General features: G+C 31.8%; 1 protein-coding gene across 1 annotated transcript in view; it reads left to right on the top strand.

Moving 5' to 3' along the window:
- The window catches only part of LOC129219809 (forkhead box protein J2-like), a 35595-nt gene extending 18968 nt beyond the window's left edge, over positions 1-16627 (top strand). Inside the window, exons 6-11 of the mRNA XM_054854114.1 lie at positions 1619-1717; positions 2233-2346; positions 4018-4131; positions 7416-7607; positions 13282-13376; positions 16502-16627. Of these exons, the coding sequence (XP_054710089.1) occupies positions 1619-1717; positions 2233-2346; positions 4018-4131; positions 7416-7607; positions 13282-13376; positions 16502-16627 (740 nt within the window). The remainder of the gene's footprint in view (positions 1-1618; positions 1718-2232; positions 2347-4017; positions 4132-7415; positions 7608-13281; positions 13377-16501) is intronic.
- The last annotated feature ends 935 nt before the right edge of the window (positions 16628-17562 follow it).

Raw genomic sequence — 17562 nt, 5'->3', positions numbered from 1 at the left:
AGTCCTTACATGTGTATTAGCTACTGCAGAGATTCCCAATTCCCCCAAGGGGGGAGGTTACAAACGGATCCCCCCCCCCTTTTGCGGAATTTGGTGCATGTTTTATTTGAAGTATAACATCCCAGCTGCAAAAATGTGCCTCAATGTTTGCATTTTATTTTCTATATTCTTGTAACAATATGAACTTTGTCATTTACACAAAATTAAGTAATGTGTAGTGCGTTTACTTCCGAGAGTTCGGGAGAGGGGCTGCTGAATCCTGCATGTACTTAAGTAAAAACTTTTTTGTTCCTCATAAATGTGCTTTCATTTTGAATTAAAATATCGTTACTCGTCCCTCAGTTATATTTAAGGTTTTAGCTGGATAAGGTTCGCGGACCTCAGTTTGGAAAACTCTGAGCTATTGTATTAATATTGACAACAATATTAAAACCAAGACCTATGGGGGGATGTTTTTACCCTTCACTCCCAACCCCACTTCACTGCACCACTGCTGTTCCGCAAAGCTGGATTGGCCGTGCAGGTGATGATGAGTTATCCTTTATGCACTGGCCAGCCAGATTTCCAAACCTGGCTCCATGTGATATTTTTAATGGGGTTTTGTTAAGGACAGTATTTATACACTACCATTGCCTGCAACATTGCTAAAACTGAAAATAGCATGTGTGTAGAATTTCGAAAAATTAACAGTGAAACACTACAAAGTATATGTTATAGGTGTGTGTCGGTTTATGAAAGGCATACACATCAAACATTTGTGAGTGAAAAAAAAAACACTAGTTTATCCAGGGTTGCCAACTGCACCGCATTTTGCGGAGTTGCTCCGCAAAAATGCAGAGCTACAAAATCCTTGCATTTTTTGCCGGAGTCAAAAATGGCAAGACTCCGCGGCTCCTCAAAGAACTTTTACTCCTCATTCCCGGCCAAAACTTTTCAAACTTAAATTTTACTATTTTATCATAACAAACATATATATATATGGAAAATTAAAGTTGCTTATACTCGAAGATTGAAATAGTGTTCAAACCTGTTTCATTAATTAAAAAATAATTATATTCATACTTGTGCTTAAAATGACTTATTAAAGCTGTAAAACAATTTTTGACAAGTGGTTTTAGCTATTTTTATTGATTTTTATACAAACTACCGAACTGCTTTGCAAAATTTAAAATTGCCCCTCAAACTCACCCCAGATGCTCCTCAAATTGTTTCTCCAAGGTTGGAAACCCTAAGTTTATCTTTATATGTATATATCATTTATAGTATTAAGTGTAATAGTTTATGAAATAATTTTTAAAACCTGAGTATTCTAGACGGAACTTCTTGTTTTCCTGATAAAAAATAAAATATATTCAGTCACCATGTTATTAGTTCAGTTATGATGAATACTTCTTTATTTCCCTTTATTTATTTTTTTCCGCCTGTAAAGTAACTCTCAGGATATTAATGTTCTTTTTCTAATATCAGTGTTCACTAGTTTGTAATGCTGCAACAAAAATACAGAATTTTTTCGTATCATTTTATTATCATTGCATTAATATAACCTCAATGTTAATTTTTCTAAAAAGGGAGACTATTTTGAAAACTATTATTTATTACTGCATTATTTGTTATATAGGTCATTGTTCTGCACATATGATGCCTTCAGATACAGTGAGCAGTTGTTGTAATCAAAATCACAGTCAGCAGTTCAATGGAAATGCCTCTCATCAACAAGGTTGTCTTTTAAATAGTACTTGTCTGTCATCTTTACCTTTTCAGCACCAGAGTGACACATGTTTTTACATCATTCTTATCATTAGTTCTTTAATCCTTGCTTCCCTGAATTTTGTTTCCAGCATAAAAAGGGTTTTAGCCAAACAAAATCAAAAATATGCATAATAGAACTTTTCCTTTAGTGTTTAATTTTTCTAATATACTGTATTCAATCAACTCTCTTTAACTCGTAGCTTTATAACTTGAATATTCCTTTACCTCAAGGTTTTCATTTGGTCCATAAATAATTTAGAGTTTTCAATACAAAGTTGTCTCTATGTCTCAAATGTATTTCTTTTAAGTCAAAGTTCTTACGAGGGTTTTGTTTCCCTTTTATGCAAAAAAAAAAACAAAAAAAACCTCGCAATTTTATTTTAAAATGCTTCAAATGAAATCCATTTTTTTTAATGTTACAATAGTTAGTTTTTCTAACTAAAATTTTAGAAGATTAATTACAGATTTTTTGTTTTTTGTCAGTTCCCGATAGGTTGACTGCTGCTAGCTTCATGCAAAATCTGGATTGGCTAAGAGAAAATGCGAAAAATTCTTGCAATGGCAGTTTACATAATGTTGATGGATCCCAGTATCAAGGTATTAATTTTTATTTCAGAGTTTTATGTTGTTTTACAAAGTCCAACATTTAAAAAAAAAAAAAAAAAAAAAACTTTTTAGCAATTGGACCCTTTTTGTAAATCAATATTTATTGCGGACCCCTTGAGAAAAAAACCTCTGTCACACTGTTTTTCAACATGTTTGAGACTCCTTCCTCTATTTTTCAGTGTCCTGCTGCACCTTACCTCCTCTGCTGTTTTTTAGATGTGTGAAGTCCCTCTTGTTAAACTCTCCCTTCTCTTGTTCCAAACTAAAATGACGTTCCATATCCCCACCCCTTAAAGAGTGATTTAATTTGTGGATGGCCCCTTGGTAGGTTTTACAAGGCCTAACTTTATTTACAAATTCTGAAGTTCTACAAAAATCATATTGATCAAACTGGTATCAAACAATGAGAATTCAAAATTGTTCATCGAATTGATTGCTGAAGTCGATTACCAGGTTCAGAATCCTGTCAAATTCGATATTTCATTTTGCAGAGTAATCTTAGGACACTTTTTGAGCATGTTTTAAATGCTTTATGAACTCAGACCCCCCCCCCCCCCTTTTTTAGAGTACTTAGAAGCACATGTCTTGAAACATCTCCAAGAACACTTTTCAGAAAGCTTGTCTGATTAAGCAAATATTTTTATGCTTTTGGGAACACATTTGAGAACATTTATTGAACACTGACTCATGACTCTTCTTTGAGAACTGAAACACATTCATTCCTCCCGTACAAATCAAGGGAAAAAAAACAATATTTGAACTTTTCCAAGCGGAATCAGTTTCAACAGAATATCTTACTGCATTTAATGATCAAGAAGAAGTCACAAATTATTTTCTAGTTCTTAACTATACAAGTGATATTTCGTGATGAGCACCCCTACGGATATAAGAGAGCTAAAATGTTCTCAATAAAACGCTACAGGGTATTATGGTGCCTCAGCACGTCTAGCACACCACAAATCTTTTTTAGGGAAACGTACCATACCGGATTTTCTGAGACCGTTCCCAAATTCTCATAGAAATATTGAAACGGTTCTTAGCTAGCATTGGACATCCATAGAGACATTGGAGTATCTGAGGAGGAAGTTTTAAATGATCATGCCAATCCCCCCCCCCAAATAATGAATATGAGATTAAAATAAAATAAATGATAAATATACTGTGCTTTTCCCCAATTTCTTAGTTTTAAAGTTCGATAGTGATATCAATACAAATTATATATTTTTTAAAATAGCAAATACTTTAAATGAGTAATTACTAATCCATAATAACTCTTTGATTAAGCATATTGAATATTTTTGCATTATAAATGAAAGTTAAGAAAGCAACAATATTGGATTTTAAAAATCTCTCCCAGAAAATTTTTCTGGCTGCACCACTGATTACAGCAGTGTATCTCGAGATGTGGGGAAGTAATTTTCGAAGAACTCCATAACTTTTTTTCCCAAAGTCCACTCTTCAAAGGAAAAAATTCTAGTTTTCAAATATAAAAGGATTGTTAAATATCATTTAACATGTATAAACCATTTTCCCCGAAGTATGTGATGGCCCCCTATTAAGGCTTGCCGGAACCCTAAGGGGTCCGCGAACCACAGTTCTGAAAGCCCTGGCTTACTATAATAATTATCTGACAATTTGTGACTTTTTTTTTGAAACTTATAGCACATGACAAAATATCGGCAGTTGATTTCATGCAAAGCTTGGACTGGTTGAGAGAAAGTGCTAAGATGTCTGGGAATGGCTGCTTACAAGACATTGATATGTCTCACTTTCAAGGTAAATTTAACTAGTCTGTATTGCATTTCAAATCAACAGCTTTGCACAAAGCAAAAGTGTAGAAAATAAATTTTTTTGAAAAAAGTTTCTCACAAGAGCAAGGATTGTGCGAGGGTGAAGATGAAAGTGAAGCTATTAAATTAAAAATTCTGGTCTATCTTGATAGCTTTTAACAAAATATATACAAAAAAAAAGTTTTTTTTTAAAAAGAACTTTGCCGTGACAAATCGGTCCCATATTTTAGTTTTTAATTTTTTTTTCTCTTTTTGTTCTACTTTAACTGCTTGGGAAAAAGTGTTGCTTGGAAATTTAATTTTTTTATAACACTTGCTCTTCATGTTTCTGTTGTTTCCAAAAATTACTATGTGTTCGAGCTGGATATTTTAGGGTTGTATTGGGGCAGAAACAAATGTTTAAGAAACATCCTAATTTTAATAACTTTTAAGACAATAATGTGATTTAAAAAAGGAGTTTTCTTTTCTTTCTTTCTTTTGAAAGACTTTATCTAGACAAAAAATCAGTCCTATGCTTTTATGAAGTAATTGGTTTTATGAATTGACTTTTTTTTGTTCAGCTTAAATTCAAAAAAACTTACGTAGGTGCCTGTAGATGTAATTTTTTGCTTCTCTTTTCCCATGGTCTCTGAAAAAATTTTTTTGTATTTCAACTAGGTTTTGATATTTACTTGTACAGGGACAAACGATTGTGTCAGAATTTATTTTGGAAGAGTAGTGTAGCTAGCCATATTCTTATGCATTAAGAATTTTAATTGCAAATTTAATCATTATTGCAGTAAATGCTTATGCTTTTATTTTTGAATCTCACAGACCAATGTTTTTGGTTACAAGATGCATTTTATCATGATGGTGATAAGTTTTGTTCAGCAATGTTACACTTTTATAGATGGAGCAAACCTAACCTGGTAGCAGTGTAAAGGCTATTCAGTTCCTAACCATAGCATTACTATGTTGACAGATTAGGTATGCTCCAACTATAAGTGTATTATGTACTATCAAGGATGCTGATTCTGTTAGTCAAAAATTTGCAAAAAAAAGTATCTTGTAGCATGAAGGACTGACGACAGGCAGCAGGGAGCTTGGATCAATTTTGGTCTTTAACAATATTCTCAATCATAGTTGAATGAGCTAAAAACATATCTTTCCATAGAGAAACTCCAAAGTGATAAAAAAGTAAATGAAATGTTGAGAAAGAGTTTTGAATGAAATAAAATGCTTACAAAGAAAAATAAATCAATTTTTTCACAGCATAATTGCAGGAATTAAGATAAGGGAATTAAGTTGGAAATTGTTGATCTTTCAAAGCATTTGTAAAATCTTACATTATTTACTGAATAATTAATTTTCAAGTTAGTTTTGACTCAACCCAAATTTTGATTTATAGAAGCTTTTTTTTTATTAGTGGAGGTTTATTTACAGTAAAAATGTACAATATTAATAAAACCTAAGGCAAGTTGACATCTGTTAGCTTGGAGTTTTTCAAAAATGATCTGAAAAACCTAGAAATGTCAGGAAATTTCATTTTTGAACTTTTAGGCCTCATCCACATTCTTGCACGAGACCCGGAGACAATGTGAGATTAAGAATGTGGAGGGAACTCTTGTGGTGCCTCGCCTGGGCATTGTCTCACCTTGTGGTGTCTCAATTTTCTGGCGGTAAACTCAAACACGAGTCAAAGGAATATCCTGCGTAATGATGGCGCCGCCATCTGTTCGCGCACGGAATTTGTTTTTGTTTTTAGTAAGCATAGCTCATTTCTTCGTTCTTCGCTGCTTGTTATGGCTGGTAAAATTTAATATTGTACAGGCAAGTTGCTTATTTTCTGCTTTTTATTTAATTTTCTAATTAACTGTGAAATGCTAGTGTTGTTTTATTTTAGTACATTTTTATGAAATATTTAAGGTTGCAAAACTCCAAAAATATTAAGAATTCTTAATCAGGCTTTATAATTATTTGTAAGGCTTATCCTAATTTCCCCTGTACTTTTAACAATTCACCTGCACTTGAAACAGCATTATTATAATGAGTTCAACTGCTTGAAAAGGAGCTTTTATAACGCTTTTATCCATAAGCTTTAACTGCTTGAGCTTATGGATGAAAAGACATCCGACAAATTTGTCGTCGACACTTTTGTCGGATGTCTTTTCATCCATAAGCTCATTACTTTTTGCATTGAAAAAGGCGTTTCCCTGTAACACCGAAACACGTGTCTGCTGTAATTGGCAAATTTGTGCTTTTTTAACGTTATTTTTCTTATCTTACTGTTCAGCACAAAGGTATTTATTTATCTCACCCCATTATTACTGACCCAGGCATCACCGTCTATTTTTGCTAGTTATGTTATGAAAGAAAAGTACTTTAAATAATTTGCTTATGAGAAAAAAATGATATTGCATCTGGATTGACCATTATTTTGGTTTTTCTTAAACCACGTGCTGATTGTACCTTGGGATAGCCAAACATTTTGTAGCTTAGGACATGGATGGAAATAACCTCATTAGATTGGTGTGTATCTTTCATGATTTGAAAATTCAAACTGATTTTGTAGTTCGATAGATAGAGAGAAAGATAGCATTGAGAACAGAGGAGAAAAAATCTAATCTTTGCTGAAATTTTATTAAGTCAGTTAATAATTAAAATAAAAACTGTAAAGAACTTTACTTTTACGAAAAAAAAAAAAAAAAAAACATTAATCTGGGAGGGGTTGGAAAAATGCTTTTTTTGCCCCTCCTCTCTTATCCGCAAAATGCTAGCCCCTCCCGGAAAAGACTCCGGAGTGCACCACTGTTCTACTCTGATATTTTAATTTTCTGTTCAGTTGCATACTATGTTTACAAATTTACCAAAACTTAAAAATTTCTTCCACTTTTTTTTTACCTTCTTGATGTGGTAAATAGGCACACACATCTCGCAAAAACTGCAGCTACTTCGTGGTCCATTTTGTAAACAAACGAAGCGGAGTTGACATTGATAGTTGAATGAAATGCTCGTAACGTCACCGGCTTCTTTGCGTGCAAAACACTCGCCTGAGACAGTGTACGGCTCTCTCATTCAGCGCTCCCCTCGTCAATAATAAAAAAATAAAAAACCTCTCGTGCTCTCGAGGTAGAATGTGGAACCAGCATTATGGCAACCTCGTCTATAAATTAATTTTGATGGTTATAAATATCACATTTTGATGCTTATTACTTATGATTTCTGTTAATTTCTTGCATTTTATTTAGTAAGTTTTATCCTCCTGTGAATAAGCAAATTGTTTTCTCTCAGTGATGATGGACAGTATAAAGGCGCGAGATCCTGCAATGGCTTTACTTTCTGAGGAACAGCTGGCTGATTTAAATTCATCTTTGAATGCTTTATTCTCACATTCTGGTGTCATGCAATCAGTTCCTCCTTCTTCTACTTCTGGTATGCCGCAATCTTGTTATAACAGTCCTTGTTCAGATACCTATTCTAGAGGTGAGTGTTCTCTAATAATTTCTATCACAGTGAAATCCCCTTACAACGAATACCAGTATAACAAAATTTCTGTTTCAATGAAATATATTTTTAGTCCTGATTTAATTGCTGTTACATTTGAATTACATCACAACAAAATTCCCAATGCAGCAAGTAAAATTTGCAGTCCCTTGAAGCTTGTTGTAACACAGGGCTCCCAAATGGTCCGCTTTTCCCGCCAAAGTCAGTTTTTTAGGGTAAAGTCCGCTTTTGACCGTTTTTTAACATTTTGATCCGTTTAGTCCGCTTTTATATTGTTTTTACTCAAAAACCAGATTTTAAAAATTTTCATTACATTAAAAGATACTGTGTGCTGACGTTTCTTACGCCCGAAGATGCGGCCGCGGCGCCGTCTTTCTATTGAACCTGACTTTCTGGTATTTTGCTTCATATTGACGTCATTACTCCTCCTTCAACCGCTGTAACATGGAAATCCAGCAAATGGAGAGGTTTGGGGGAGGAGTTATGACGTCAAATCAAAGCATTTTGCTACCGAAATTTCTCACAAGTTCGTACTCAATTTAAAAACCTTGAAAAAAATCAAGAATGTTTCAACAGTGCAATTTTCTGAACTTGTGTTCGATTGCGAGTTCAATCTTTTTGCATCTTGTTAATATTTTGATGTTTTTGACAATCAGAAGTTATTTTAACATTCATTAACGTAGATTAGCGTATTTTATGTTTAATTCTGATAGATATTAAACTACTTTTTTTCGGAACCATGGTATCATCAAACTTTCTTGGACTTCGCCGAAAATAGTTTGCTGGATTTTGAGACTTCAGTGTCTTTGCATCTTGTAAATATTTTGATATTTTTGGCAATCTGAAGTTATTTTGACATAACACCTCCTTAGATTAGCTTATTTTTTGGTTAATTTTAATAGACAATTAACTTTTTTATATTTGGAACCATAGTAACATTGAATTTTCTCGCACTTCGCGGAAAGTGCTTGTCGTGTTTGAGATTTCAATCTTTTTGCATCTTGTAAATAATTTGATATTTTTGTCAATCAGAAGTTATTTTAACACTCTCCATAATAGATTAGCTTATTTTTTGTTTAATTTTAATAGATAATAAACTACTTTTTTTTCGAAACCATGGCAACATTAAACTTACTTGCACTTCGCGGAAAATTGCTTGTTGTGTTTGAGATTTCAATCTTTTTGCATCTTGTTAATATTTTGATATTTTTGGCAGTCGGAAGTTATTTTGACATGCACCACCATAGATTAGCTTATCTTTTTGTTTAATTTTAATAGATAATAAAATTTCTTATTTTTGGAACCATAGCAGCATTGCACGAACTCGAACTTCACAATGAATTGTTTCTTGTGTTTGAGATTTCAATCTTTTTGCATCTTGTACATATTTTGATATTTTTGGCAATCATAAGTTTATTTGATACACTCCACCATAGATTAGCTTATTTTTTGTTTAATTTTATTAGATAATAAACTCCTTTTTTTTGAAATAATGGCAACATTGAACTTACTCGCACTTCGCAGAAAATTGCTTGTCGTGTTTGAGATTTCAATCTTTTTGCATCTTGTTAATATTTTGATATTTTTTGGCAATCGGAAGTTATTTTGACATTCGCTACCATAGATTAGTTTATTTTTTGTTTAATTTTAATAGATAATAAACTTTCTTATTTTTGGAACCATAGCAGCATTGGACTTACTCGAACTTCACAAAGAATTGCTTCTTGTGTTTTAGATTTGAATCTTTTTTCAATCTTCACATATTTTGATATTTTGCGCATTCGAATGTTATTTTCACATATGCTGTCCTGGACTAGCATATTTTATGTTCAATTTTAGTCATATTTAGTTGAAGAGAGTTTTTTTTCCCATGGAAATTATGCCAACAGTGAACATACTTCACGAAAATTTGATTCTCTTGTTCAATATTTCAATCCTTTTGTATCTTGTAATTATTTTAATATTTTTGAAAATTGGAAGCTGTTTTGACATGTGCTACCTCAAATTATATTATTTAATTTTATTTTTAAAAACTAAAACTTTGTATCCTTATTTTTTTAAAAATACTCATGATGAGTATTTTTAATTCGAAAATATAGCTCTATGAATCTGAAATTACACATTTATTTATTACATTAAGTTATCCAGTAACAGCAGGCTCAAATTTACATTCAGTGTATTAATCGCTTGAGCAGCATTTGTATATTTTTGGGTGTGGTGACTTTAATAAAAAAAATTTCTTTCTCACTAATTTTTATATATACATGAAGACAGTTACAATATTTTTTGGTGCCCGAACGACTAATACATACATATGAAGAAATGATTTGGAGACTTAGCATACTACTAAATGATTTGCAATCATTTATTAGTATGCTAAGTATATAATATTTTTGAACTTAGTCAGTCAGTAGCGTAGCCAGAAATTACCTCCTGCTTTGGTGCTTGGTCATAAACTCTCATATGTATATAAACTTACCATATTTAGGCTGGAAATATGTGTAAAAACCAAGGGTTGTGGAGGGGGAGGGGACCTCATAGCCTCTAAACTATATCTTCTTGTCTTGCGGTAACCTTATATCAAAATGAATTCTCTTTAAACTGGTTATGTGAAGAATTTTGTTAACTACTATGTGCTAAGGTGTTTACTGTAATAACTGTATCTAAAAAGTCTTTATTAGGTATGCACTAATTCATCGGTCACTTAGATGATTATTTTTAATTAACCAGTTTTTACCCGTTAATTAGTAGAAAATTTATTTTACAATTAAAGTTACTTTGTAAGATGGTTAGTTACATGCTTGCTTGTTACCCCTCCCCCCATCCAAATGTTTGTGTAATTTAATGGATAAAAAATTCAGTTGTGCAGAATGTGATAAGGATTTATCATTAAAAATCATTATTGAAGTTAATTAACGAATTACCTTCACGTATTTAGTGCCAGGCAACTAATTTGCCTTTTGGTGCTACCCTGGGTTTAACTATGAATGGTCCTCCCTAGGTCCTCTTTTTAATCCTAACTGGTCCTCTTTGGTCCCCTTTTTGATTCAAAGTGGTCCTCTTTTACCCCTTTCTATGGCTAAAATGTGTTGGGAGCCCTGTAACAGGATTTCACTGTACGTACGTATGTATCAAGGGTCTGTCCATGATTTTTTACAGGGTTCATTTTTTTTTTGTTGTAAAAAATCAAGAAAAAGTCCTAATGCTGCATTTTCAAAGAAGTTTACAGCAACACCACTGCAAGGATATGATGAAACAAACAAGCAATGTTATTTAAGAAAAAAGAAACGATTTAAGCTGTTAGTTCTTTTTAAAGAAACAAACAACAAGCACTATATTTAACGCTATTATTTATTTATCGCTTGCAGATGTATCACAGAAGTGTACTGATATTTTTTTTATATACACAGAAATATGCATTATTTTGATTTCAGATTTGCTTTTTCAGCAAACAGTTTATGAAAGATCTGTTTTGGTTTATCAGAATTCTGTTAGTGAAGGGTTCCTTTTGATAGATTGTAATTTTGTGAAAGGACCATTTGTTAGATAAAAATGCTATATTATGTTTCTCACTTTTTACTATTCAATCTGCATTATATTAAGCTAGTATCAGTAATTTCCTACATCATATTTTTCACCGATTCCTAATCGGAAATTTATCGGATGTTATCTTGTACTCTTTTCGTCGGCATGTGTGAAGGTCATTGAAGGGGAATGGCACAAGTGTGACGCTGAAGAAGGTGTGGCTTATCTCGTCATTACTGACTCGAGCGAATAGCGTTATCCACATGTAGTGGGCGTTGGCATCTGGTCATACGCAGCTTTAGTGACTGATATGGTAATTAGGTGGAAGATAAAAGAATCTTTTATCTTTGCCACTTGCACTCCGCGATCTAATTCACGATGTTTGGGTAGTCTAAAGACTTCGCTCTTTTTCCCTCCCAATGGGATTGTGTTAGAAGATAGTTTTACAAAGTTACTCTACTGAATAATAGGGAAAATGATTATTACCGGTGATATTTATTTTATCCCGGCAACTCATATTAATAGTGCAATAGTTTTATAAAGCTTTTTACTTTGGATTCAATTGGTCATCGTAGAAATATTTATTTAAAATGATTATGTTTTTATTTTAAGTGTTGATAGCAAATAAAGCTATTTCTTCTTTTAAAAAAAGTTTAAAGTCATTTATTATACTCTGCTAATTTACGAATTTATTAGAGATGGGTTTCATCCCATCATCACCATTTTAGTCGATCCAACTTACGCGAAATGGCTGTAACGCAATTTTTTTCACCAGTAAAGAATTTTAGTCATAACGCGAATTTCTCGTCCGCAACAGGAAAATTTTCGGAACTGAATCGCGGTCTGTAAGTATCGGCTTTGTTATTGACTAATATATATATATATATATATTTTTTTTTCGTGAATGGACCTTCATCCCTTTAGCATCACTGAGAGCGGAAATTCCCACACCTTACTAGTCAGATACATCGTTTATACAAATGAGTACTCCTCATTTTCCATTTTTTTCATCCTAAAGGTGAAAGTTGTAGCAATATAATGACACCTAAAAGCGATGTTTCATCTTGTGAAGATCGAAAGGAAAAGAGAAAATTTCTGACAATTAAAGAAAAGTTAAAGATTATGTGCTTGAACAACTATAAAATGCGTTGAAGGTAGCACGACAATTAAAGTATGAGTAAATTGTCCATATGTGCAATTAAAAGTCAACAAAAGGAAATCCGTAAAATTTCACCAAAAATTTTGAAAATGGAAGCTGCTCTTGTATTGCGAAGCTTATGAAACCAGGAAGAAAGGTGTTGCCGTGTAGAAACCTTATAAAAGAACTAGTGAAGCAACTGTATTGTGTATTTAAAAATAGATAAGTAACAATTTGATCACGCAGCAGAAATCATAATCATCTTCATCTTTTTAAGTTACAAATATCATTACTGGATCTTCTTTACAGTAAAACCATTGAGCATTTGTTTTTCTTACTACAAACAGTATGTACCATACTGGTTTATTTTATTTCTCTCTTTCCCCATTGATCTTTTTTTTTTTGTGCATCGTAGCAGTATTTTATGTTGAATAAAAGTTTTTTTTTTTTAATTTAAAATATGAATAAAATTTAGTTTTTTATGTAAGAAACAGTAATGTATAATTCAGAAATAGTTTTTAAGTTTCAAGTAGCATTTACAAGTGTATTAAATAATTGGGTATGTTTATAAAAGTTTTTACACATACCCTTTTCCACAACGCGAAATTTCGACTTATGCGAGGGGTCTTGGAACGCATCCCTCGCGTAAGTCGGGACTTGACTGTATATATATACATATATATATATATATATAGAATAAAGACATGAACAAATGGAAAGATAAGAAAATACCAAAGCCTAAAGATAAGCAAAAGCAGCCAACCAGTTCAGCTAAGTAAATATTGTGTTAGAAAATGAAAAATGCAACTATAACAGAATAATAACATCAATACAAACGTAAATGGTTCTGTTAAATTAAGAACATTGTCTCTCAGGAGCAGCAAGAAATACAACTTTTGAAAATATCGACTCTCTCTATGGATTTATTTTTTGATTTATGTATCTCCATTGCCCTTTTATTGCATTTGATTTCTTATGCTTCTTCAATAGATTCTTGCATGCTCTCTTCTGTAAGGAGCTCGAACAAGTCACCTCATGCATTTTCAACTGAAAGTAGCAATTTATCTTATCATTCACATTCTGAGGTAAGTGCTTTAGCGCTTGGTTCTCTTTGTAAATTGCAGATGTGGGCCAAACCATGGTAAAATTTTTGAAATACCAGCTCTGCAATGAAAAATTTTCAGTTGTTTGATCTACACATACACTAGCTTTCATTAATTTCAATACACTTGCAAAAAAGTGTTAAAATCAATTTTTCGATGCGTGTGATTTCTGCAATGAGGATATTGTTTTGATAAAATACAGTTGTAGGATTAATTTCAATCACATGTTAGGCTTAATGAAATGTTTACTCTTAATTGCTTCAAAAAATAGAAAAAAAGGAAAAATGCAATATTTAGGATAGTAAAGTGTTTTTGATAAAATAAAAATCAAACTAAGGAGGAGGAAAAAGTAAAGAAAACGGCCGAAATCAGTTCCAAGTTTATTTATAAAAAGAGTATAGGACTTTGTCAGTGCTTTAACTTGCTTCAACACAATGAAGAAAAGAAATTCGAACGTTTGCGGTGCACTTTTACAGGCTTCTTGTTCATTTTTTTTCAAGAAAAATTGTCATCTGTTTCATTTTTTGCTCTGCATATTAGAAAGGCTGGTTTCCTTATTTGCACTGAGAGTGTAGCTTTAATGAAGGAATGCATCAGTAAGAGGCATTATGGTACTATAAGCACACGAAGAAATACTCTGCATTGTACGGATATTTCCAAAGCGATTAAATCCTAAGTCAGTGAAGTATTAAAATCGAAGCTGAATTTTCAGAAGACATTTCTCAACAAAAAATATTGCTAAACGAGGAACATGTTTTGGAAGTGGAGAGTTTGTAAAAATACGTCTTGAAGTACAGTTAATGTGCTTTGTCCGTAACAGGTGCAAGCTGTCTCGAACATTAGCTTGTCTGTTGCAAAAGTAGAGAGCCGAGTTAAAATTAAATCCAACTGCTAGTGTTTTATTCTGTAACTATCGGCAGATGCAATGGATACTGTACAAACAACTGATTTTATTCATGAAGTTGAGAGTGTGAGTTCCAACTTATGTCTACACCAGACAAGAGTTTTTAGGCTTTCCTATTAAGTAGTAATAATGTGCCTTTCGTCAGTCTGGCTTTGAAATATAGATGTGTTTTGAAAAACATATTAGCTGAACCACAGTAAAAAACTTTTTTGTGGAGGGAGCATTTCAAAAACTTTATCTCGGTTTGGCTTATGTGTAATAAAAGCAAAACTAAAGGATGCTATGTGATATTCTTGTCCAAACTTTATTTTTCCTGTTTGCAAGCACATATTTCAGCTACACAAATGCTATAAATAAAACAAGGAGTTGCATTTATGGGAATTTAACTGAAAAAAAAAACATGGCCCCCTGGTTGCAATACTTGTGTTTAGTTGAACTTTTTACTCATTTTAAATTATTTTATAAAATGTTTGTCTGTGCTAGCCATGAAAATGTTTATTTCTAATCTTTAAGTTCATATTTAATTTCACAGTTTTGAGATTGTTTTAAATATTTCCTGTGTCATCCTAGGTTTTTTTTATTTGGGATCAATTAAAAAAATCAATTTGAATAATTCAAGATAGTGATATTCTTCTCTACGTTTTTCATTTTTATTTTATTTTCTCTATTTTGTAGTTTAATTACATTTGGTTTAATTTTTACCTGTATACTCATATTTGCATTGCAATTGTATGTACGTCAAAATTGTGGTGTTCTGTATGCTTTTATACTTGCATATGAGTAGAAAAAAGTACAGAACTTGACAATCAAGTAAAATGAATTTTAATAATTTCAATGACTTTAAATTTTGCTTCATATTTCATGTAAAATTGCATTTATATTTTAAAGATCTTGCTAAATTTCATGTTTGCTTTTCTAATGTGTATATCTATGAAGTATAGGTTGCCAAAATATCTCTTTCACCCCTGCATATCTTCATGAGAGCTTCTAACAATACTAATTCATGTGATTGTGGAAGTGTTCCATGTTCCACTTGCTTCCATATTAACTATTTCTTTCTTAAAAACTTCCATGACTTTTTCATGACTTCATAAAAATTTTAATGACCTTGTTACATGAAGAGAATAGTACTATTTAAAATGGCAAACTTGCCCATTTTTAGAAATAGGCTTTAAAAAAAGTTTTATGTGAATGCCACTACCTCTCTTAGTTGTGACTGAAAAAATATCAGTGCACACTGCAGAAACTAATAAATTATTCTTATTTGTCTTGATCATATAAATTCAAGTAAAGTAAAAATATAGTGCATGCAAATACACTGATGTTTAAATGTCTAATAAATGTTTAATAAATAGGGCAGAATAGTAATGAATGGGACAAAAATTGAATGAGTCATTACTAAGTTTCCAATAATAAATTCATTTCATAAAAACATTGCTCTTTGGTATCAGTAGTGCATCTAATCACCTATGTAATTTGATCGTATAATTGTTCATAAAAGTAAAGCCACGTTTTTCAGTAAAGTTATTTTTCTAAACCAGATATTTCAGCCGACCACAAGTATCACTTTTGCAATTGAATAATTGAATTAAACTTTTTGAGGGGCGTGGCAAAATAAAGAACATGCATGTCCACTACTACAGAATATAAAATATAAGAAGTGCTGAAAAGTAATGGTGAATTCAAAATTAGTAATGCCCTCAGGGGCATGCATAGGAGGGAGAAGGGACACCTGTTGGCCCAGCCCGAGCGGGGCCCAATATTTTTAAAACTAGGTGTGAAATATAGGAGTTAATAATATGGAGGGGCCCCAAAATTTCTGTGCAAGCCCCTGGATGCCCCTGTAGTAAAATCACATCACAAAAAAGGGCGAGCGACTGTCACAGAAACAGATGAAATTGGATTCCAAAACTCAGATTTGTTTTTGAGATTATTCAATTTACATGCAATATTACTAAATCACTCAATATTTCTAGCTCTCTTTTAAATATTGTTGCTTTCTTGCTACTCAAGACATTTTTCCATGACTTTTAATGAAATTATTTATTTTCCATGACTTTTGCAGGTTTGAAAATTTTTTTTTTCCCCGTATGTCTTTCCAGGATTTCCTTGACCCGTACAAACTCTGCACTTATTGTGTCACACACAAATTGAATTCTAATTTCAACTAATAATGAAAAATTTGTTTTGTTTTTTCCTTTAGACAAGTCCAGTACCATTGCCTTCTCATGTTTCTCTCAACTCTTCTGCAGTAAACACTCCTGCTTCTTGTGGTGGAGATGATAATGATGAAATAGAAGATGACTTTAATTGGGATAAAATTTTGTAACTGAGTACTAAATTGTATATTTAAATAATTTTTTAAAATAATAAGTGTTAAATTTTAAATACTTTATGATGTTTGTTGTTGTTGTATGAAGCAAGATTTTTTTTCATGACAGTGTGAGTGTATCATGCATCACATATTTTGACATGATTGTTGCATATACATTTTCAAAATCAAGCTTCATTTGTTCAGCTAAATATATTTACAGAAAAAGAAAAATAATATATATAAACTTGAAAATTTTCATGTTTTGTATACTGCAACAAAAATCCAACAAAACAAACTGATGCCTGGAAAATCAAAAAGAGTCTTGTAATGGATTCTAATTTTGTTCTCATTATGACTGAAATAAGTACGGATTTTGCATTAATGCAACATTATATGTCAGTTTATTTGTGTTAAGTAATGCAAAAGTTTTGTCTAACAATGTAAAAGATAAAAACAAATCACTTTTAGTTTCTCTGTTTTGTCAACATATCTTTTTCACAAGTTAAAACGTTTTGTAAAAAAAAAATTACTTGTGCCTTTTCTGAATATAATTTAGCTTAAAAGCTATTTATATGAGCTCTCCAGAAGATTTTCTTGGCTCAGTTTCTTAGTCAATCAATAAATGAATTTTTTATTTTATTGACAATTGAAAATTTAAATGTTTTAGGTTTTTTTAATAGTAACTTTTAAAACAATGCCCTTTTATTATTTTAAGTTATGATGTGATTATGAATATCATTTGAAGTATGTGGAAGACAAAAACACAAAATGTTGACTTGAACTTATGTTTAAAAGATTTACAATGAAAATATATTGAAATTTTATCAAAAATAAATCAAAATATAATCAATCTTTGATAAAAGTATACTTAAGTATGGACTAGTTTACTTAATTAAAGGGAAAAAATAATATTGACGATATAAATGCAGCCAAGTTGTTCTTATGTAATG

Source organism: Uloborus diversus, chromosome 4 (genome assembly GCF_026930045.1).
Source record: "Uloborus diversus isolate 005 chromosome 4, Udiv.v.3.1, whole genome shotgun sequence".
In the NCBI taxonomy this organism is placed as follows: domain Eukaryota; kingdom Metazoa; phylum Arthropoda; class Arachnida; order Araneae; family Uloboridae; genus Uloborus; species Uloborus diversus.
This window is presented reverse-complemented; position numbering and strand designations above follow the sequence as displayed.